At 44.0% G+C, this 15,399-nt stretch overlaps 1 protein-coding gene across 6 annotated transcripts in view; it reads right to left on the reverse strand.

Moving 5' to 3' along the window:
- Nucleotides 1-513: 513 nt before the first annotated feature.
- Nucleotides 514-15,399, reverse strand: part of ULK1 (unc-51 like autophagy activating kinase 1) — a 79,361-nt gene continuing 64,475 nt past the window's right edge. For 4 of the 6 annotated variants that reach the window (XM_087913443.1, XM_026716266.2, XM_087913440.1 and 1 more), the window contains 12 exons: nucleotides 15,231-15,314; nucleotides 14,255-14,517; nucleotides 13,432-13,616; nucleotides 12,182-12,285; nucleotides 11,034-11,177; nucleotides 9,934-10,121; nucleotides 8,586-8,764; nucleotides 7,977-8,095; nucleotides 4,991-5,148; nucleotides 3,806-3,941; nucleotides 3,003-3,087; nucleotides 514-2,615 (listed from right to left, as the gene is read on the reverse strand). In XM_087913443.1, the coding sequence (XP_087769569.1) occupies nucleotides 3,032-3,087; nucleotides 3,806-3,941; nucleotides 4,991-5,148; nucleotides 7,977-8,095; nucleotides 8,586-8,764; nucleotides 9,934-10,121; nucleotides 11,034-11,177; nucleotides 12,182-12,285; nucleotides 13,432-13,616; nucleotides 14,255-14,517; nucleotides 15,231-15,314 (1,616 nt within the window). In that variant the 3' untranslated portion in view covers nucleotides 514-2,615; nucleotides 3,003-3,031. The remainder of the gene's footprint in view (nucleotides 2,616-3,002; nucleotides 3,088-3,805; nucleotides 3,942-4,990; nucleotides 5,149-7,976; nucleotides 8,096-8,585; nucleotides 8,765-9,933; nucleotides 10,122-11,033; nucleotides 11,178-12,181; nucleotides 12,286-13,431; nucleotides 13,617-14,254; nucleotides 14,518-15,230; nucleotides 15,315-15,399) is intronic. The other 2 variants (XM_026716267.2, XM_087913442.1) reach the window with 1 other exon arrangement.

The raw sequence follows: 15,399 nt of genomic DNA on the forward strand, positions 1-15,399 counted from the left end.
AAACTAACACCGAGAGGATTTTTCCAAAGCTGAATATTCATCTTATGGACTAGCCAGAATTCCTATTTCCAATTTTCAATCGTACTTGAGAATGTCTGAACTGCATTCCTAACATCTAGCTAGTGCTTGATAATAACTTGATGCTTGATAAACCCAGATATGTTTAGCAGTGCTGGGTTCTTGGAGACAAAGATATCCTTTATTACTGTGTAAAGATGTGCATCTCCATTCCTGGTCCATATTTCACGAGGGCTAAAACAACATTTTTCTGGTTTCTTGTCAGTTTAGGCACAATTCAACCGTGATGGCTTTTAATCCAGAAAGTCCTCTTTCTGTTGAAACCAAAAGTCTATGTACCTAATTTAAACACAATCCAACTGCCAGAAACAAAAAGTTGTGTGAAAATGTTGGTGTAAAAGCCCCTTCCCGTATGTGTGTAAATGAAGGGGATTTTTTTTTCTTTTTTAACAAAAAAATATTTTAATGCATTCAATGTAAGTTACCTTTAAAAAAAAAAAAAAGGTACAGAACTGGCTCCTAAGTCAATAAGATTGTTCCTTACAAGAAAATAAAGAGATGGATTATGAACTGGCTGCATGCAAAGAAACTCAACTCGTTCTTATTTTAGAAAAGGAAAAACAAAAAAGAGAAGGTTAATATTAAAATCTAGGTTATATTTCATAAGCATGCTTCCTCACGTTGCACAGACAAAAATGAACCGAACGTTGGATCCTTCCGTTTAAAACAAAAAACCAAAACCACACACACAAACCAAATGCACGCACCACAAAACGGCACAACATGCAAACACAGACAAAGCTCACGGGGTGTGTGTCTCAAGCGCTGGCTCGCAGCTGTGGCGCCTTCACAATTTCAAATGTGCATGTACAGCCGCCCCCGCCCCCCCTCAAACACACACAGACACACACTCCAAAATGCAGAAATGTACACACGCTGTGCCCTAACTTCTCTTTTGGGGGGAGCTACTTCATTGCTTTAAAAACGGGAGGAATGGGAGATTTTAAGTTAAATGCTAAGACGGGGAAACAGACAATAAAAAAAAACTTATTTGCAAAAGCGGGGAGGGGGGACTCCCAATAGGTTGCAAACAAACAAGCTATCACAACCCTGTCCTTTAGCCTCTGAAAACCATGTTGGTTTGAAGAGTATAATAGGAGGAGGAGGAGGAGGAGGAGGAGGAGGAGGAGGAGGAGGAGGAGGAGGAGGAGGAGGAGGAGGAGGAGGAGGAGGAGGAGGAGGAGGAGGAGGAGGAGGAGAAGAAGAAGAAGAAGAAGAAGAAGAAGAAGAAGAAGAAGAAGAAGAAGAAGAAGAAGAAGAAGAAGAAGAAGAAGAAGAAGAAGAAGAAGAAGAAGAAGAAGAAGAAGACAACAGACCATCATTGATGTTAGAAAACATTCAAGTTAGCAACCTGGATTCTTTCTCTCCCCCCACCCCTTATTCTAACAACATACAGTACAGTTAAAACATGTAAGATTATGCTATACATTATATACACATAAATACATCATATTGGATCTTAGCAACGTGTGTGCGCGTGTGTGTAGACACCCACACATACTTGTAGTGCAATTTCTGAAAGAAAACGAAAAACGAAAGACACAAAGGAACCTCTCTATGATGAAATTAGCAGAGCAGAACACGTCAAGAAGAAATCCCGTACAGTAGACACCTCAGGAGCTGTTGGAGAATACAGTACGCAACCATCAAGTTCAACATCTCCATAAAGTGCTCCTTTGATTCACAAAGCTTGTGTGTGTGTGTGTGTGTGTGTATTGCATATGTGTTTTCTTTCCTCTCTTTTCCCATCTCTCAGGGAAGGGAAGCTATTGAGGTTTCTCTAGAAGAGATGCCTTCTTACAACACGGGTACCTAAATTGGGCCAGAGAGTCATCTCCATGCATTTATTTAATGTCCCCTTGCTCGGGTTTAGAAGGCATCTTCTAGACGTTTTTTTTTTGGCTTCTTGAGACAGAACATGATAGCTTTAAGATTGTATTGCGTGGCTCCAACTGCTTGGAAGAGGCCTATAGTCTTCTATGGATTTGTCCACCTCCCCATTGATGAAGAAGACATGTGCTCCATCACATCCGCCGCGGGAGAGCATCAGGTCTAATTTCCAGCATCCCAATGGATGAAGTAGGCTGAAGCAAAGCTGATCTCCAGATCTTCTTCCTATGCAAAGAGAGCTAAGAAGCCTGGGAGATGTTGAAGGACATCGAGGACATGGAGATTGGGGAATGATGGACGGGGCCCAAGCATGCAACCCAACAAAAAAATCTGTAGAAGAACAGGTCTGTTCGCCACCAGGGACATTCTTCCCCGGCTGAGCTTCACCTTTCCAACCTCAAGAAGCCCTCCAGGTGTCCACTGCCCGCAGTAGACAAAAAGTATATCTCCAAATGAAGAGGGCCAAGCTGGCACTGCCATAACCCCATCTGTTCCTTCTTCAGAAACAACACACAAAAACCATTGGGCACGAAGCAGGTTTGGTCCTTGGTTTCCTCAGCCCTCTTCCACCAGGTTGGAAAAAGGGTCCTTCTTGTATCTGCCGGTCCCCAGTTTGCACCGGGGTTAGCAGGAAAAGCATGCTACTTCTGAAAAAGAGAAAGGAAGAGAATTGGATACCTGGGAAAGATCTGAGAGAAGCAACCTAGAACTAAGGAGAAATTTCCTGACAGTGAGAACAATTAAACCAGTGGAACAAATTGCCTCCAGAAGTTGTAAATGCTCCAACACTGGAAGTTTTTAAGAGGAGATTGGATAACCATTTGTCAGGAATGGGATAGGGTTTCCTGCCTAAGCAGGGGGTTGGACTAGAAGACCTCCAAGGTCCCTTCTAACTCTGTTATTCAATTCTATTCTATTCCCTGCCAACCAGGAAAACCAACAACGGCTTCCAAGAAGATGTCCCCATCCGAGACTTCTTCAAAAGGGTGCAGGGTTTAACTCCCAAAGATTTTTAGGAACCCAAAACCAATTACCTGCGTGGAAAAAGCAATCAAGCTTATTGTCATGCACAGATTCCTGATAGCAAGCTGGACAACCGTCGTTCAATGCACATTTTACCTAAGAAGACAGAAGGATATGAGGAATATGATTAGTTGACCATCCTTCAAATGTTCAGAACTCGTGAGGACTAGAAAAATACCCCAAATCTCCTCCCCGCCAAACCCCATAGCTTTAAACCCAGTCACTAAGCGAGTGTTTATAAGCGGAAGACTACTTTTGTGTAGTAGTTCTCACTTCTAGCAGTTATGCTGAAGCTTTAATGCAGGAAGTTGGGTTATGTAAGTCCCAACAGCAAAGCACATCAATGAATGTAATCCTATGTCACTCCACAGAAGAAGGCCTTTTTTTTTGGTGATTTTTTTTAAAAAAATCTCTCGTTTGGGTGTCAAAATGCTTTCTTCTCCAAATAAGTAAAAAGAATAGTAGACCTCAAATGGCAACTGGATTTTCTAATTTTTCTTTGAAAGAATGTTTCACTTCTCATCCAAGAAGCTTCTTCAGAGCTAAAAAAAAAAAGCTTCTTGGATGAGAAGAATAACATCTTCAGAGAAAAACCCAGAAAGTCCAGCTGCCTCTTGAAAAAGCACCTTTGGGACAACCATGACCTGGATGATGGAGAATCTCCGTAGACAGTTGACTTCAAGGCAACACGATTATGAAGAAAACAAGAGTAATTAGATAAGAAAGTTGGAGAAAGCAAGAAGATTCAAAACAAAACGAAACAAAACAACCTCCATGAAGAAGTCTCACAAATCTCTTTCCTGGCCCCCCTTACATTTATTGATGTTCTCAACATCTCCTTGCTCGGTGATGAAGTTCAAGAGACCTTCCATCAAGAGCAACGCTTTCTGGTATCTTTGGACACAGTCTTCTCGGTGATGGAACATCTCATCCAAAGCTGCAGCCTGAACCTGGGAAGGAAAAACAAGTTGAGGTTCTGGGAGCCGTGGTGGCCCAGTGGTTAGAATAATGCAGGACTGCAGGCTAATTCTGCTGACTGCTGGCTGCCAGCCATTGGACAGTTCGAGTCTCACCGGCTCAAGGTTGACTCAGCCTTCCATCCTTCCGAAGTGGGTAAAACGAGGACCCAGATTGTTGGGGACCATAGGCTGACTCTGTAAAACTGCTTAGAGAGGGCTGGAAAGCACTGTGAAGCAGTATATAAGTCTAAGGGCTATTGCTATGGCTATTATTGTCCTTCCTTCCTTCCTTCCTTCCTTCCTTCCCCATCCCTCCATCCATTTATCGTGCACTAGTGGTTAGAATGCAGTACTACAGACTAACTCACTGCTCACTCCAGGAATTTATTTCTGAGCGTCTCAAGGTTGACTCAGCCTTCCATCCTTCTGAGGTGGGTAAAATGAAGACCCAGGTTGTTGGGGCCAAGAGGCTGACTCTGTAAACTGCTTAGAGAGGGCTGTAAAAGTGCTGTGAAGCAGTATATAAGTCTAAATGCTATTGCTAGTGCTGTTGCTCTTCCTTCCTTCCTTCCTTCCTTCTTTCATTTTTCCTTCTTTCCTTCCTTCTTTCATTTTTCCTTCCTTCCTTCCTTCCTTCCTTCCTTCCTTCCTTCCTTCCTTCCTTCCTTCCTTCCTTCCTTCCTTCCTTCCTTCCTTCCTTCCTTCCTTCCTTCCTTCCTTCCAAAGTGATGCAGTGATTAAAATGCAGTATTGCCCACTGTCAGCACTTCAATCCTGGCTGGCTCAAGGTTGACTCAACCTTCCATCCTTCTGAGGTGTGTAAAACGAAGAGCCAGATTGTTGGCGGGCAAGAGGCTGACTTTGTAAACCGCTTTGAGATGGGCTGTAAAGCCCTGTGAAGCGATGCATAAGTCTAAAGGCTATTGCTATTCTCCTAATTGCCTTAAGATCAAAACTCTTGAGTTCCCACCCAGAGACATAGCTGGGCCGCCACTGCTGCCATCACCCTACCTTGTAACACCAGGTCAGGTCTCGCTTACCATCTGCACAGCGTGGCTGAAGATGAGCTTTTCCGCTGTGATGCTGTTGATGCGGTCCATGAGCTTCTGCTTGTCCACGAACCACCTCTGTAGCCTTAAGTTCAGGTGATGGCACGAAGAGACGCTGCTTTTATACAGATCATTGAGCTTTCTCACAACTACAGGGAGGGTATAAATAAAGGAAGAAAGTCACTCGCCAGACAGGAAAATTGGTTGCACACTTCCTGCGAGACTCCGGCCTCTCTTTTCTGGACTATTCCCTGAATGTCCTTGGACCGATTGCAATCAGTTAACCTTGACTACGTACTAAGAGTCAAAAAAGAGAAAAAGATTCTTCTATCATCCTGAGCTCCAAGAAGGGAAGATATAGTTGAAGTAAATTGAACCAGCTTGAGCTTTAACATGGGCCGCTAAAATTCATCCCAAAGCTGTTGGAATTGCAGTTTTCAATATAACAGCAGAAAGAATGAAAGAATTTACACAGGAAAGCTCTCAATTCCAAAAGCTTTGGACACCTCTATCAGAATTTTAAACCTTCTTCATACTTTCCATAGGTAAGACAAGCAAGCAGTATAGCAGAACTTCTTTTTCAGCAGCCAGAGAGCGCCGATAACTTATTTTTAAAATAAAAACGACACTGAAAAGCAAAGACATCTAATGTCAACCATGAAGGTATTTAAAACCTCTCCTTAATTATTCTGTACTGTATTAGTAAATCAAATTTGTTGTTCTCCTTTAATTTTAATCTGGTTTAACTGTTCCTTCTGCTTCCCTCTAGTGACCAACTTTGGAAATACCATCCTATCTTTTTATTTATTTTTTTAGAATTCAAAACATTTCCCCACAGGAAGGATTCTCATAATTAATTTTCAGTTCCATAGGATCCCCCTTAGTCCAGGGGTCCCCAAACTTGGCAACTTTTAGACTTGTGAACTTCAACTGACAGAATTCCCCAGGCAGCTTAGTCTTAAAGTTGCTAAGTTTGGAGACCTCTGCCTTAGTTCATTGATAACTTTCCAAAATGATCATTATAGTCCCCTTTTGCTGTTTATTCCTCCTACCCCCTCCTTTTTTAAAAAAAAAATCCTTAAATTTGTATCTAAAACTTCTTTCCCTGTGGATTAAAGAAAATCAGCCAGGCTAGTAAAACTTGCTGAAGATTCCTAACATCTGGAAAGCATCTATTTAAGAGCATCTTTTAAATATATTTTTTCTGCCTCTCCGTTCTATGTTTTATTTCACTTCTGCTTCACTTGTGTCTTTTGCTCATTGCATTTTTCTTTTTAAAGCTTGATTTTTTCCCCCCCTACTGAATCCTCTATTGATTTTGAATACTTTGGAATGAAAAACCAAGGCGTGCATTTCTAAAAGGTGATGTTAAAAGACAGGTGTCATCTCCTTCCTATTATTCCTCCTCTATCCTGAAACAACACCTGCCAAGAGGAACGAGTCAACTGGCTGAGTGATGGCATATTAATTTAGGATCCTGGAGCTAACTCTGTAATTATTAAGTCGCACCCACGTCAATTATCTTGAAGGCCTTTAGCTTAGCACATAGCTAAGCGCTGAGAAATTCCTACCAGGTAACTAGGTGTTATTTTCCTTTCTCTGAGATCAGCAATCAGACAAAACACAGAACCATATTTGCCTTTCAGAGCAAACTGAACGTGAAACCGAAATGGAAAAACCTCCAACTTGAAAAAGACGGGGAAGAACAAGCCTATCCATAGATAGAGCTATGGACCATCCATAGGGGAGAAGATGAAAATTAGATTAGCGCCATTCCTTCTGATATTCTTGAAACACTTCAAGACCAGGTTGTGTCACCAGGCCTGGAGGTCCCAGGGATCTGGAGGCATGTGTGTGTGTATGTAGTAAGTAGTGTGTGTGTGTTCATGTATGAGGTAGGTAGGTAGGTAGGTGGGTGGATGGATGGATAGATAGATAGATAGATAGATAGATAGATAGATAGATAGATAGATAGATAGATAGATAGATAGATAGATGGATTAATATATCAAATGGATAGATAGGTAGGTCTGTAGATAGATAGATAGATAGATAGATAGATAGATAGATAGATAGATAGATAGATAAGTAGATGGCTCTACTATTGAGGAGGATATACTCATTCTCAATCTGCCAGGGGTCTTCCCTCATTCCTTCTTTCCTTCCTTCCTCTCTCCCTCCTTTAATTTCCTCCCTTCCTTCCCTTTCTTTCTTTGTCTTTCTCTCTCTCCTTCCCTTTCCACCTCCTTCGTTTCTTCCTTCCTTTCTCTCTTCCTTTCCTTTTCTTTTCCTCTCCTTTCTTCCTCTCTCCCTCCCTTTTTAAATCTCTTTCCTTCCCTTTCTTTCTTTCTTCTTTGTCTTTCCTTCTCTTCCTCCTTCCCTTTCCATCTCCCTTCCTTTGTTCCTTCCTTCCTAGTTTATTTGCCTTTTGTTCCATCTCTCTCTTTCCATCTCTCACTCACTCTCTCTCTTTCTCTCTCGTTCCCTTTTAATTCTCTCTGTTTCTCTCTTTCTCTGTCTCTCTCTTTCCATTCTGTCACCCTCTGTCTCTCTCAATCTCTCTCTGTCTCTCTCATTCTCTCTCTGTGTGTCTCTTGTTCGCTCTTTCCATCTCTCTCGTTCTCTCTCTCTCTCCCCTTCCCGAATAAGCCCCTGCAATTTTCCTGGCAAGGTTTTAGCTTCGCCATTGCCTCCTTCCTAGGGCTAAAAGAAAGCAACGGGCCCAAAACCATCTCACCAGCTTCGTGACTGTGAACTAGAACTCCTGCCCTCTCAGTTTCTAAACTCGTGCCTTAACCATGACAGAAATGCTGAACAGCAATAATTACAAAGTGGATGGAAGAAGCCCACAATTATCCCAATGGCCGGATGATAAGCCAAGAGGAATTCTCACGTCTACTGCTATTTAAAACTATCTTCGAAAGGCTGTGCCTGCTGGAGAAACAAAACTCGGGCAGTTGGGGACACAAATACTCACTTTGCTTGACCGTGGAGGAGAGACACAGTTTGCCTGCCCGGATCTGGTCAATGGCCATCTGAAGCCCGGCGGACAGCAATTCAGCCACTTTCAAGTACAAGACCAGCTGTTCTGCGTAGCTTCAACACAACAAGAGCTCAAAGGTCAGTGGAGATGCAGAAGGAGACCACAGAGTTCTTTAACTTCCACAGGTAAAGCTAAAGGTTCCCCTGGCACATCTGTGCTAGTCGTTTCTGGCTCTAGGGGGCGGTACTCATCTCCGTTACAAAGCCGAAGAGCCAGCGCTGTCCGAAGATGTCTCCGTGGTCATGTGGCCGGCATGACTAAACGCCGAAGGTGCATGGACCATTGTTCCCTTCCCACCAAAGGGGTCCCTATCTTTCTACTTGCATTTTTTTCCCCCATGCTTTCAAACTGCTAGGTTGGCAGAAGCCGGGACAAGGAAACGGGAGCTCACTCCGTTAGGCGGTCCTAGGGAATCGAACCGCCGAACCGCCGACCTTTCCGATCGACAAGCTCAGCATCACTGAGCCACCACATCCCTTTTAACTTCCCTACCCTTGGGTGGAAGCTGCAGGTTGGATCCCACACCTGGCTGTTGCTATTTACCTCCATTCCTTGCTAAGCAAACTGATCTGGTCAGCAACGACGCTTTCTTGAAGCTGGTACTCGGAGGCCACCGAGCTGGACATCTCATTGGCGCTCCCTTTGATGGCGGCAAGCTCCATCACGTAGTGGACAAAAGCCAGCGTGAACCTCAAGCTGCGCAAGATGTCTGTGTGCTCTTGCTGAAAAACACAGAGATAGACAAAAGCGTTAGAAGGGTCTGTCTGCTAAGACCCTGAAGGTCTAACCGGGTGCTTTCAAGCCAGGAAATAGTTTTTATCAGTTTGGTAAAGTTGATGCATATTGCACGATGGCCTATTTTATCTCACAATCATACTATGGGATAAGCTGAGGTGGACAACCTCGAAGTAGACCGTTTCTTTAAGCAAAAATAATAAGAATTCCAGTTTCCATTCCTTGCAACCTAACAGATTTAACAGAGTTGGAAGGGATCTTGTAGGTCATCTAGTCCAACTTCTTCCCTCCCCCCCCAAGCAGGAGACCCTACACCAATGATGAAGCCTCCAATGATGAAACTCCCACCACTTCCAGTGGCAACTTCTGTTCCACGGGTTGATGGTTCTCACTGTCAGAAAAATTCCTCCTTATTTCCAGGTTGAATCTCTCCTTGATCAGTTTCCATCCATCATTCCTTTTCTGGCCTTCAAGGTGCCTTGGAAAATAGCTTGACCCCCTTCCTCCTCTCTGTGGCAGCCCCTCAAATATTGGAAGACTGCTCTCCTGTCTCCCCTGGTCCTTCTCTTCACTAGACTAGCCAGGCCCAGTTCCTGCAACTGTCCGTCGTATGTTTTAGTCTCCAGCCCTTTGATAATCTTAGATAGATTCAGATTAACAGAGTTGGAAGGGACCTTGTAGGTCATCTAGTCCAACCCCCTACCCAAGCAGGAAGACCATACACCATTTCTGACAGATGGCAGTCCAGTCTCTTCTTGAAAGCTTCCAGTGATGAAGCTCCCACAACTCCCGAAGGCAACTTCTGTTCCATGGGTTGACTGTTCTCACTGTCAGAAAAATTCTCCTTATTTCCAGGTTGAATCTCTCCTGGATCAGTTTCCATCCGTTATTATTCCTTGGCTGGCCTTTGGGTGCTTTGGTTGAGGATGGAGTAGAATTTGGTTGTAGTCCAGGCTGGGAAGAAGAGAAGCTTCTATGGATGACGTTTTCAATCTATCTAGTTGAATCTGATGCTTCGTCTTGTGGAGCGCAGAAGGATACCAACATGGATCTTCTGCTACGATGTCTATGGTTGAGGGTGGATTAGAGCCTAAAGCTGACTCTCTTTTTTTTTTTTTACTGTTTTCAACTTGGGTTGGGGGGGAATGAAACTCACTTCCATGAGGGTCTCCTCAGGGAGCTCAGGTGCCTCAAAGGTAACTGCTCCTTCCAGGTTGGCAGCAATTGGATCAGCCAATGTGTATCTGAGACCTGATGGAGCTTCAACGATTTCCCCACCGGCTCCCATAATGAAGTGGCGCCCGCTGAAAGATCCTCCGGAACTCAGAGAACTGGAAGATCCTACTAAGAAAAAACAAAACAAAAAGCAGAATATACCACACAAAACTTAGGAAGTTGAGTAACCAAAGGCAAACAAAAGGCCTTCCTCTTCACATCTAAATGTATTTTTTTAGTAGACTGTGGGAATACCACAGCACTGATGATGTTACCTAGTTGGGTCATGAAATGTCTGCAAGGAAACAACCAAGCTCAGAGAGCATCAAGGACTCTACAATCCTCCCTCCTTCTCCTCCTCAGCCCCCACTGCTTCCTAACGCTGATGGTGTTACCTAGTTGGGTAATAAAACGTTTGCAAGAAAACCACCCAGCTCAGAGAGCACCAAGGATCTCCAAGACCTCCTCTTCCTCCCTCCCCTCAAACCCCACTCCTTCCTAGCACTGATGATGTTACTTGGTTGGATCAAGAAACGTTTGCAAGAACATCACCAAGTTTACTTTACTTTGGTGTCACTGCACCTCGTACAACGAAATTAGATAACCATCTTCAGTGTACATTGACTATGAAAATAAACACAAACATGCATCCTTCGCATTCTATACACTGAATTGAAAACCCCTGATATTGCATTAATATTGCATTATACAGCAGAACAAGGCTCTTCAAACTTGGCAAGTTTAAGACGTGTGGACTTCAGCTCCCAGGGAGCACCAAGTTCAGATGTTCAGTGTGCACTAAGGACCCCACAGTTGTTGTTGTCCTCCTCCTCCTCCTCCTCCTCCTCCTCCAACCCCACTCCTTCCTAACACTGACGGTGTACCTAGTTGGGGAATGAAACATGGAAACCACCAAGCTCAGAGACCACTGGGGACCCACAGTTTAACCCTGAGCTATTATTGTTCTCTAACAATTTCTTCACTGTGCGACGTAAAGAGGCCGTCTACAATGAGAGACCGTCTCTTTCCTGGTTTGGATACCTGAATACATTCTGGTTCGGGTGGTTTGCGGTGGGGTCGTTCCAGCAGGAGGTGATCCCACGGTGAAGACCACTGGCGAAGGGCTTCCTGAACAACCTTCTCTGGCCCCCGAGTGAAGGGTTCCTCCACAAGCCATGGAAGGAGCTACGGGCAAAGTATGAACAGAATCAAGATGTATAGAATCAAGATCACGTTAAGTGATAATGCCGCTTTATGAGGCCCTCGGTAAGGCCGTATTTGGAATCCTGCATCCAGTTTTTGGTCGCCACGATGTAAAAAAGATGTTAAGAATCTAGAAAGAGTGTAGAGAAGAGCAACAAAGAGGATTAGGGGACCGGAGGCTAAAACATATAGAAAATGGTTGCTGGAATTAGGTATATCTAGTTTGATGAAATAGAATAGAATGGAATGGAATGGAATAACAGAGTTGGAAAGGACTTTGGAGGTCTTCTAGTCCAACCCACTGCTTTGGCAGGAAACCCTACATTACTTCAGACAAATGGTTGTCCAATCTCTTCTTAAAAACTTCCAGTGTTGGAGCATTTACAACTTCTGGAAGGAAGTTGTTCCACTGATTGTTTTGTCAGGAAATTCCTCCTTAGTTCTAAGTTGGTTCTATGATTAGTTTCCATCCATTGTTTCTTTGTCCTGCCTTCAGGTGCTTTGGAGAATAGATTGACTCCCTCTTCTTTGGGGCAGCCCCTGAGATATTGGAAGACTGCTGACATGTTACCCCTAGTCTTTCATTCCTATTCTATTCTATTCTATTCTATTCTATTCTATTCTATTCTATTCTATTCTATTCTATTCTATTCTATTCTATTCTATTCTATTCTATTCTACTCTACTCTACTCTACTCTACTCTACTCTACTCTACTCTACTCTACTCTACTCTATTCTACTCTACTCTACTCTATTCCTTATTCTATTCTATTCCATTCCATTCCATTCTATTCCTTATGCTATGCTATGCTATGCTATGCTATGCTATTTCTATTCTATTCTATTCTATCTCAATTTAAGTTTCATGGAAGCAGGAGAAAAGTTTCATAGACTAAAAAAGAGGCAGATCAGTTAAGGACCAAAGATTCCGCCCCCCACACACACACACCATGAAGACACCCCCAATTTTTTCGGTTCCCAGCACCTGTTATCTCCATGGGCTTCTCACTGTTGAGGCTATCGTTACTGCCAGCTTCCCCAAAAGCTGCTCTAAGAAGAAGGTCGGTGAGGCGGCCAGTGCTGAGTGACCTAAGAATGAGAAAACGACCTTGTCAAGAAGGCCCCGTCTACGTTTCCTGGTAAAATAAGAGGGAAAACCCCACTGGGGGACAAACCCACTTAGGATTAGGGTGAGGTCTTCATGGATTTTTGGAGACCCGGCTCAGTTTTGGCGGTAACATTTCTGGCTGTTGGATGGAGGATGCATCCCGTTGGGGAAACCCATCAAAAATGAGTATCTTCTCCACTTCACCCCCTCCTTGAAAGGCAAAACGTGTAAACCCCACTCCCTTCTAGCACTGATGATGTTACCTAGTTGGGTAATGAAAGGTCTGCAAGGAAACAACCAAGCTCAGGGAGCGAGGACCCCACAGGCTTCCTCCTCTCTCCCTTTCCTCCATTCCACAAACCCTTACTCTCTTCCAGCACTGTGTGATGACCCAGAGTGTAACACAAATGTAACAAAATCCAAAACGTAAATAAATGTCCTTTAATGCCTCCAACTTGGCCCCACTGTTCAATAATACTCAGTTGGAGATTAAAAAAACGTACTCAAAAATAGTCTTCAAAAGAAAGCAATACAGTCCGAACTTAATGAGCAGATAGAGGTGAAATAACAAACCAAACAAACTACAACGATGAAATTTCCACAATGGAGCAGAAGTATTTATCAAATTCAAGGAGATAACAAGGCGCAGTCTGTTGGAAGGACGCCAACCAAGAAAACTTCAGACCAAAATAAAACATGCTTTGTTTCCAGCGTTTGCCAGTACGCAGGTCCAAACTCTTATTCAGTTGTCACAGCTGCAGCCCATGAAGAGGATCAAGGCCCTCTCCTCCCCAGTAGACCACGTCTCTCCCTTATCCTCTCCTCCCTGAGTGCCCTAGGATGGAGAGGGGATGGGCCTGGGTCCTCCTCTGACTGCCCAGCCGGCCTCTGCCCTTCCCCAGCCTCCTCCACAACCTCCGGAGCCAAATTTCCACACCTCCACCCCCCTGTGGGCTATTCCTCCTCTCCCTCAGAGTCAGTCTCCACCAGGGGCGTGACACACTGATGTTGTTACCTAGTTGGATAACGAAACGTCTGCAAGAAACCTCCAAGGACCCCACACGTGACTAGGTTAGTCTATCTACAAACCAACTTTGACTTTTATTTGTGGTTGTGAGGGTTCTTACCTGCCTTTGGCATCTTCCATTGGCCTCAAACTGAGACCTCCTTGCTGGTAAGGCAAGTGTACCGTTTCTTTCAAATCCGGCAGGGTCTTGTTCCTCGTTGGGGTGATGACAACGGCTTGATGGGCCAAGAGAGCGAACAGATTTTGGGAGCTGGGGTTTTTACTGAACTCGAAGGGGGACCTGGCCTATATTCAAAACAAAAACAAAATCAAAACATGAAAAGGAAGGAGAGGCATGATAAAATGGATGGAAATCAACAGAAATAGGAAACAAAATCTGTGGATTGACAGGCTGCTGGTCACACAGAACGTTTCTGAACTTCTTGTGAGAGACCCTTACAACAAGGAGGATTTGCTAAGCACCGAAAGAATTGCTCCACTGATGTGACCCTCTCGTTCATTTCTCCCAGAAACCTGGTTTGGTGAAGTGATTAAGATGTTGGATCAGAAACCAGGAGACTAGGAGTTCTAGTCCTTCCTTAAGGGAAGTTGGCTGGGTGACTTTGGGGCAATCACCAGGGGATTGGGAGTTCTAGTTCTGCCTTAGGCATGAGAGCTGGCTGAACTACCTGGGCCAATCATCAGGAGACCGTGAGTTCTAGTCCTTCCTTAAGACAAGGAAGTGGGGGCTGGGTGACTTTGGAAGAATCACCAGGAGACTAGGAGTTCTAGTTCCACTTTAGGCAGGGAAGTTGGCTGGCTGACTTCTGGCCAGTCCCCCTCTCTCATATGGTTGTGCTTGGGGAGCAATTTAGATTGACACAACCTCCCAATTTAGAACTTTCCAATCCCACCCGAAGGGGTCCTGAGGAAGGATGGACTACCTTTGTTGGAGAACCCAGAATGGTGGGCAAGGGAGTCCTCTGCATGAATTCGGAGAGTTTTGGAGAAGACCTGAGGGGCCGACCAGACTGAAGGCTCGGTAGGCGCGTGGCCTGAGCAGCTGGGACGGGGCTGAAGTGGGGGACCAGCGGATCCGAGTACTGCTTGGTGACCTTTTGCCGGCATGAATGGAAATCGGAGAGGTTGGGAGCGCTGTGAAGACGATAGCCCAGTCCTCTCAGAGAAGGATCCGATCCTGAAGCATCTGAAGGGAAGATGAATAAAAGAGAAGAAGGCGTGAAGAAGGCGTGAAGAAGAGCAGAAAAGAAGCAGAAAACATCAAGGCAAATCATCTGGCAAGAAGAGATGATAGATAAAGAGAGAGAAGAGAGAGAGAGAGAGAGAGAGAGAGAGAGAGATACAGATAGAAAGAGAGAGAGATGATATAGATAGATAGATAGATAGATAGATAGATAGATAGATAGATAGATAGATAGATAGATGATAGATACAGATAGACAGAAAGATAGATAATCAATAGATACAGGTAGATACAGATAGACAGACAGACAGACAAATAGTTGATAGATACTGAAAGATATAAATAGATAGATGATAGATAGATAGATAGATAGATAGATAGATAGATAGATAGACAGACACCAATAGATACCGATAGATAGATGGATGGATAGATGGATAACATATAGATAGATAGATAGAGAGATAGATAGATAGAAAGAGAGAGAGAGAGAGAGAGAGAGAGGAGAGAGAGAGAGAGAGATAGATAGATAGATAGATAGATAGATAGATAGATAGATAGATAGATAGATAGATAGATAGATAAGGTAGATAGATATAGATAAGATAGATAAGAGATAGATAGCTAATTGATAGATACCGATAGAGACAGACAGACAGACAGACAATTGAGTGTCTGCGAAGTTTCAAAGAATGGTTGGACATCATCAAGCGTACCTGATATGGGCACCCGAGTTCTCCACTCGGTTCCAAGAGGAGACGGGATGATCATCTGGTCTGACTGCTCTGGAATTGTTCCAACTTCAAGCAAAGGAAAACCAGCATGATGAGAAATCACACACTCAGAGGGGGGGATAAGAGCTGTGGAGCCGCATTGGTTAGAATG

Source organism: Pseudonaja textilis, chromosome 15 (assembly GCF_049901715.1).
Source record: "Pseudonaja textilis isolate UNSWEBS1 chromosome 15, rPseTex1.2, whole genome shotgun sequence".
Lineage (NCBI taxonomy): Eukaryota > Metazoa > Chordata > Lepidosauria > Squamata > Elapidae > Pseudonaja > Pseudonaja textilis.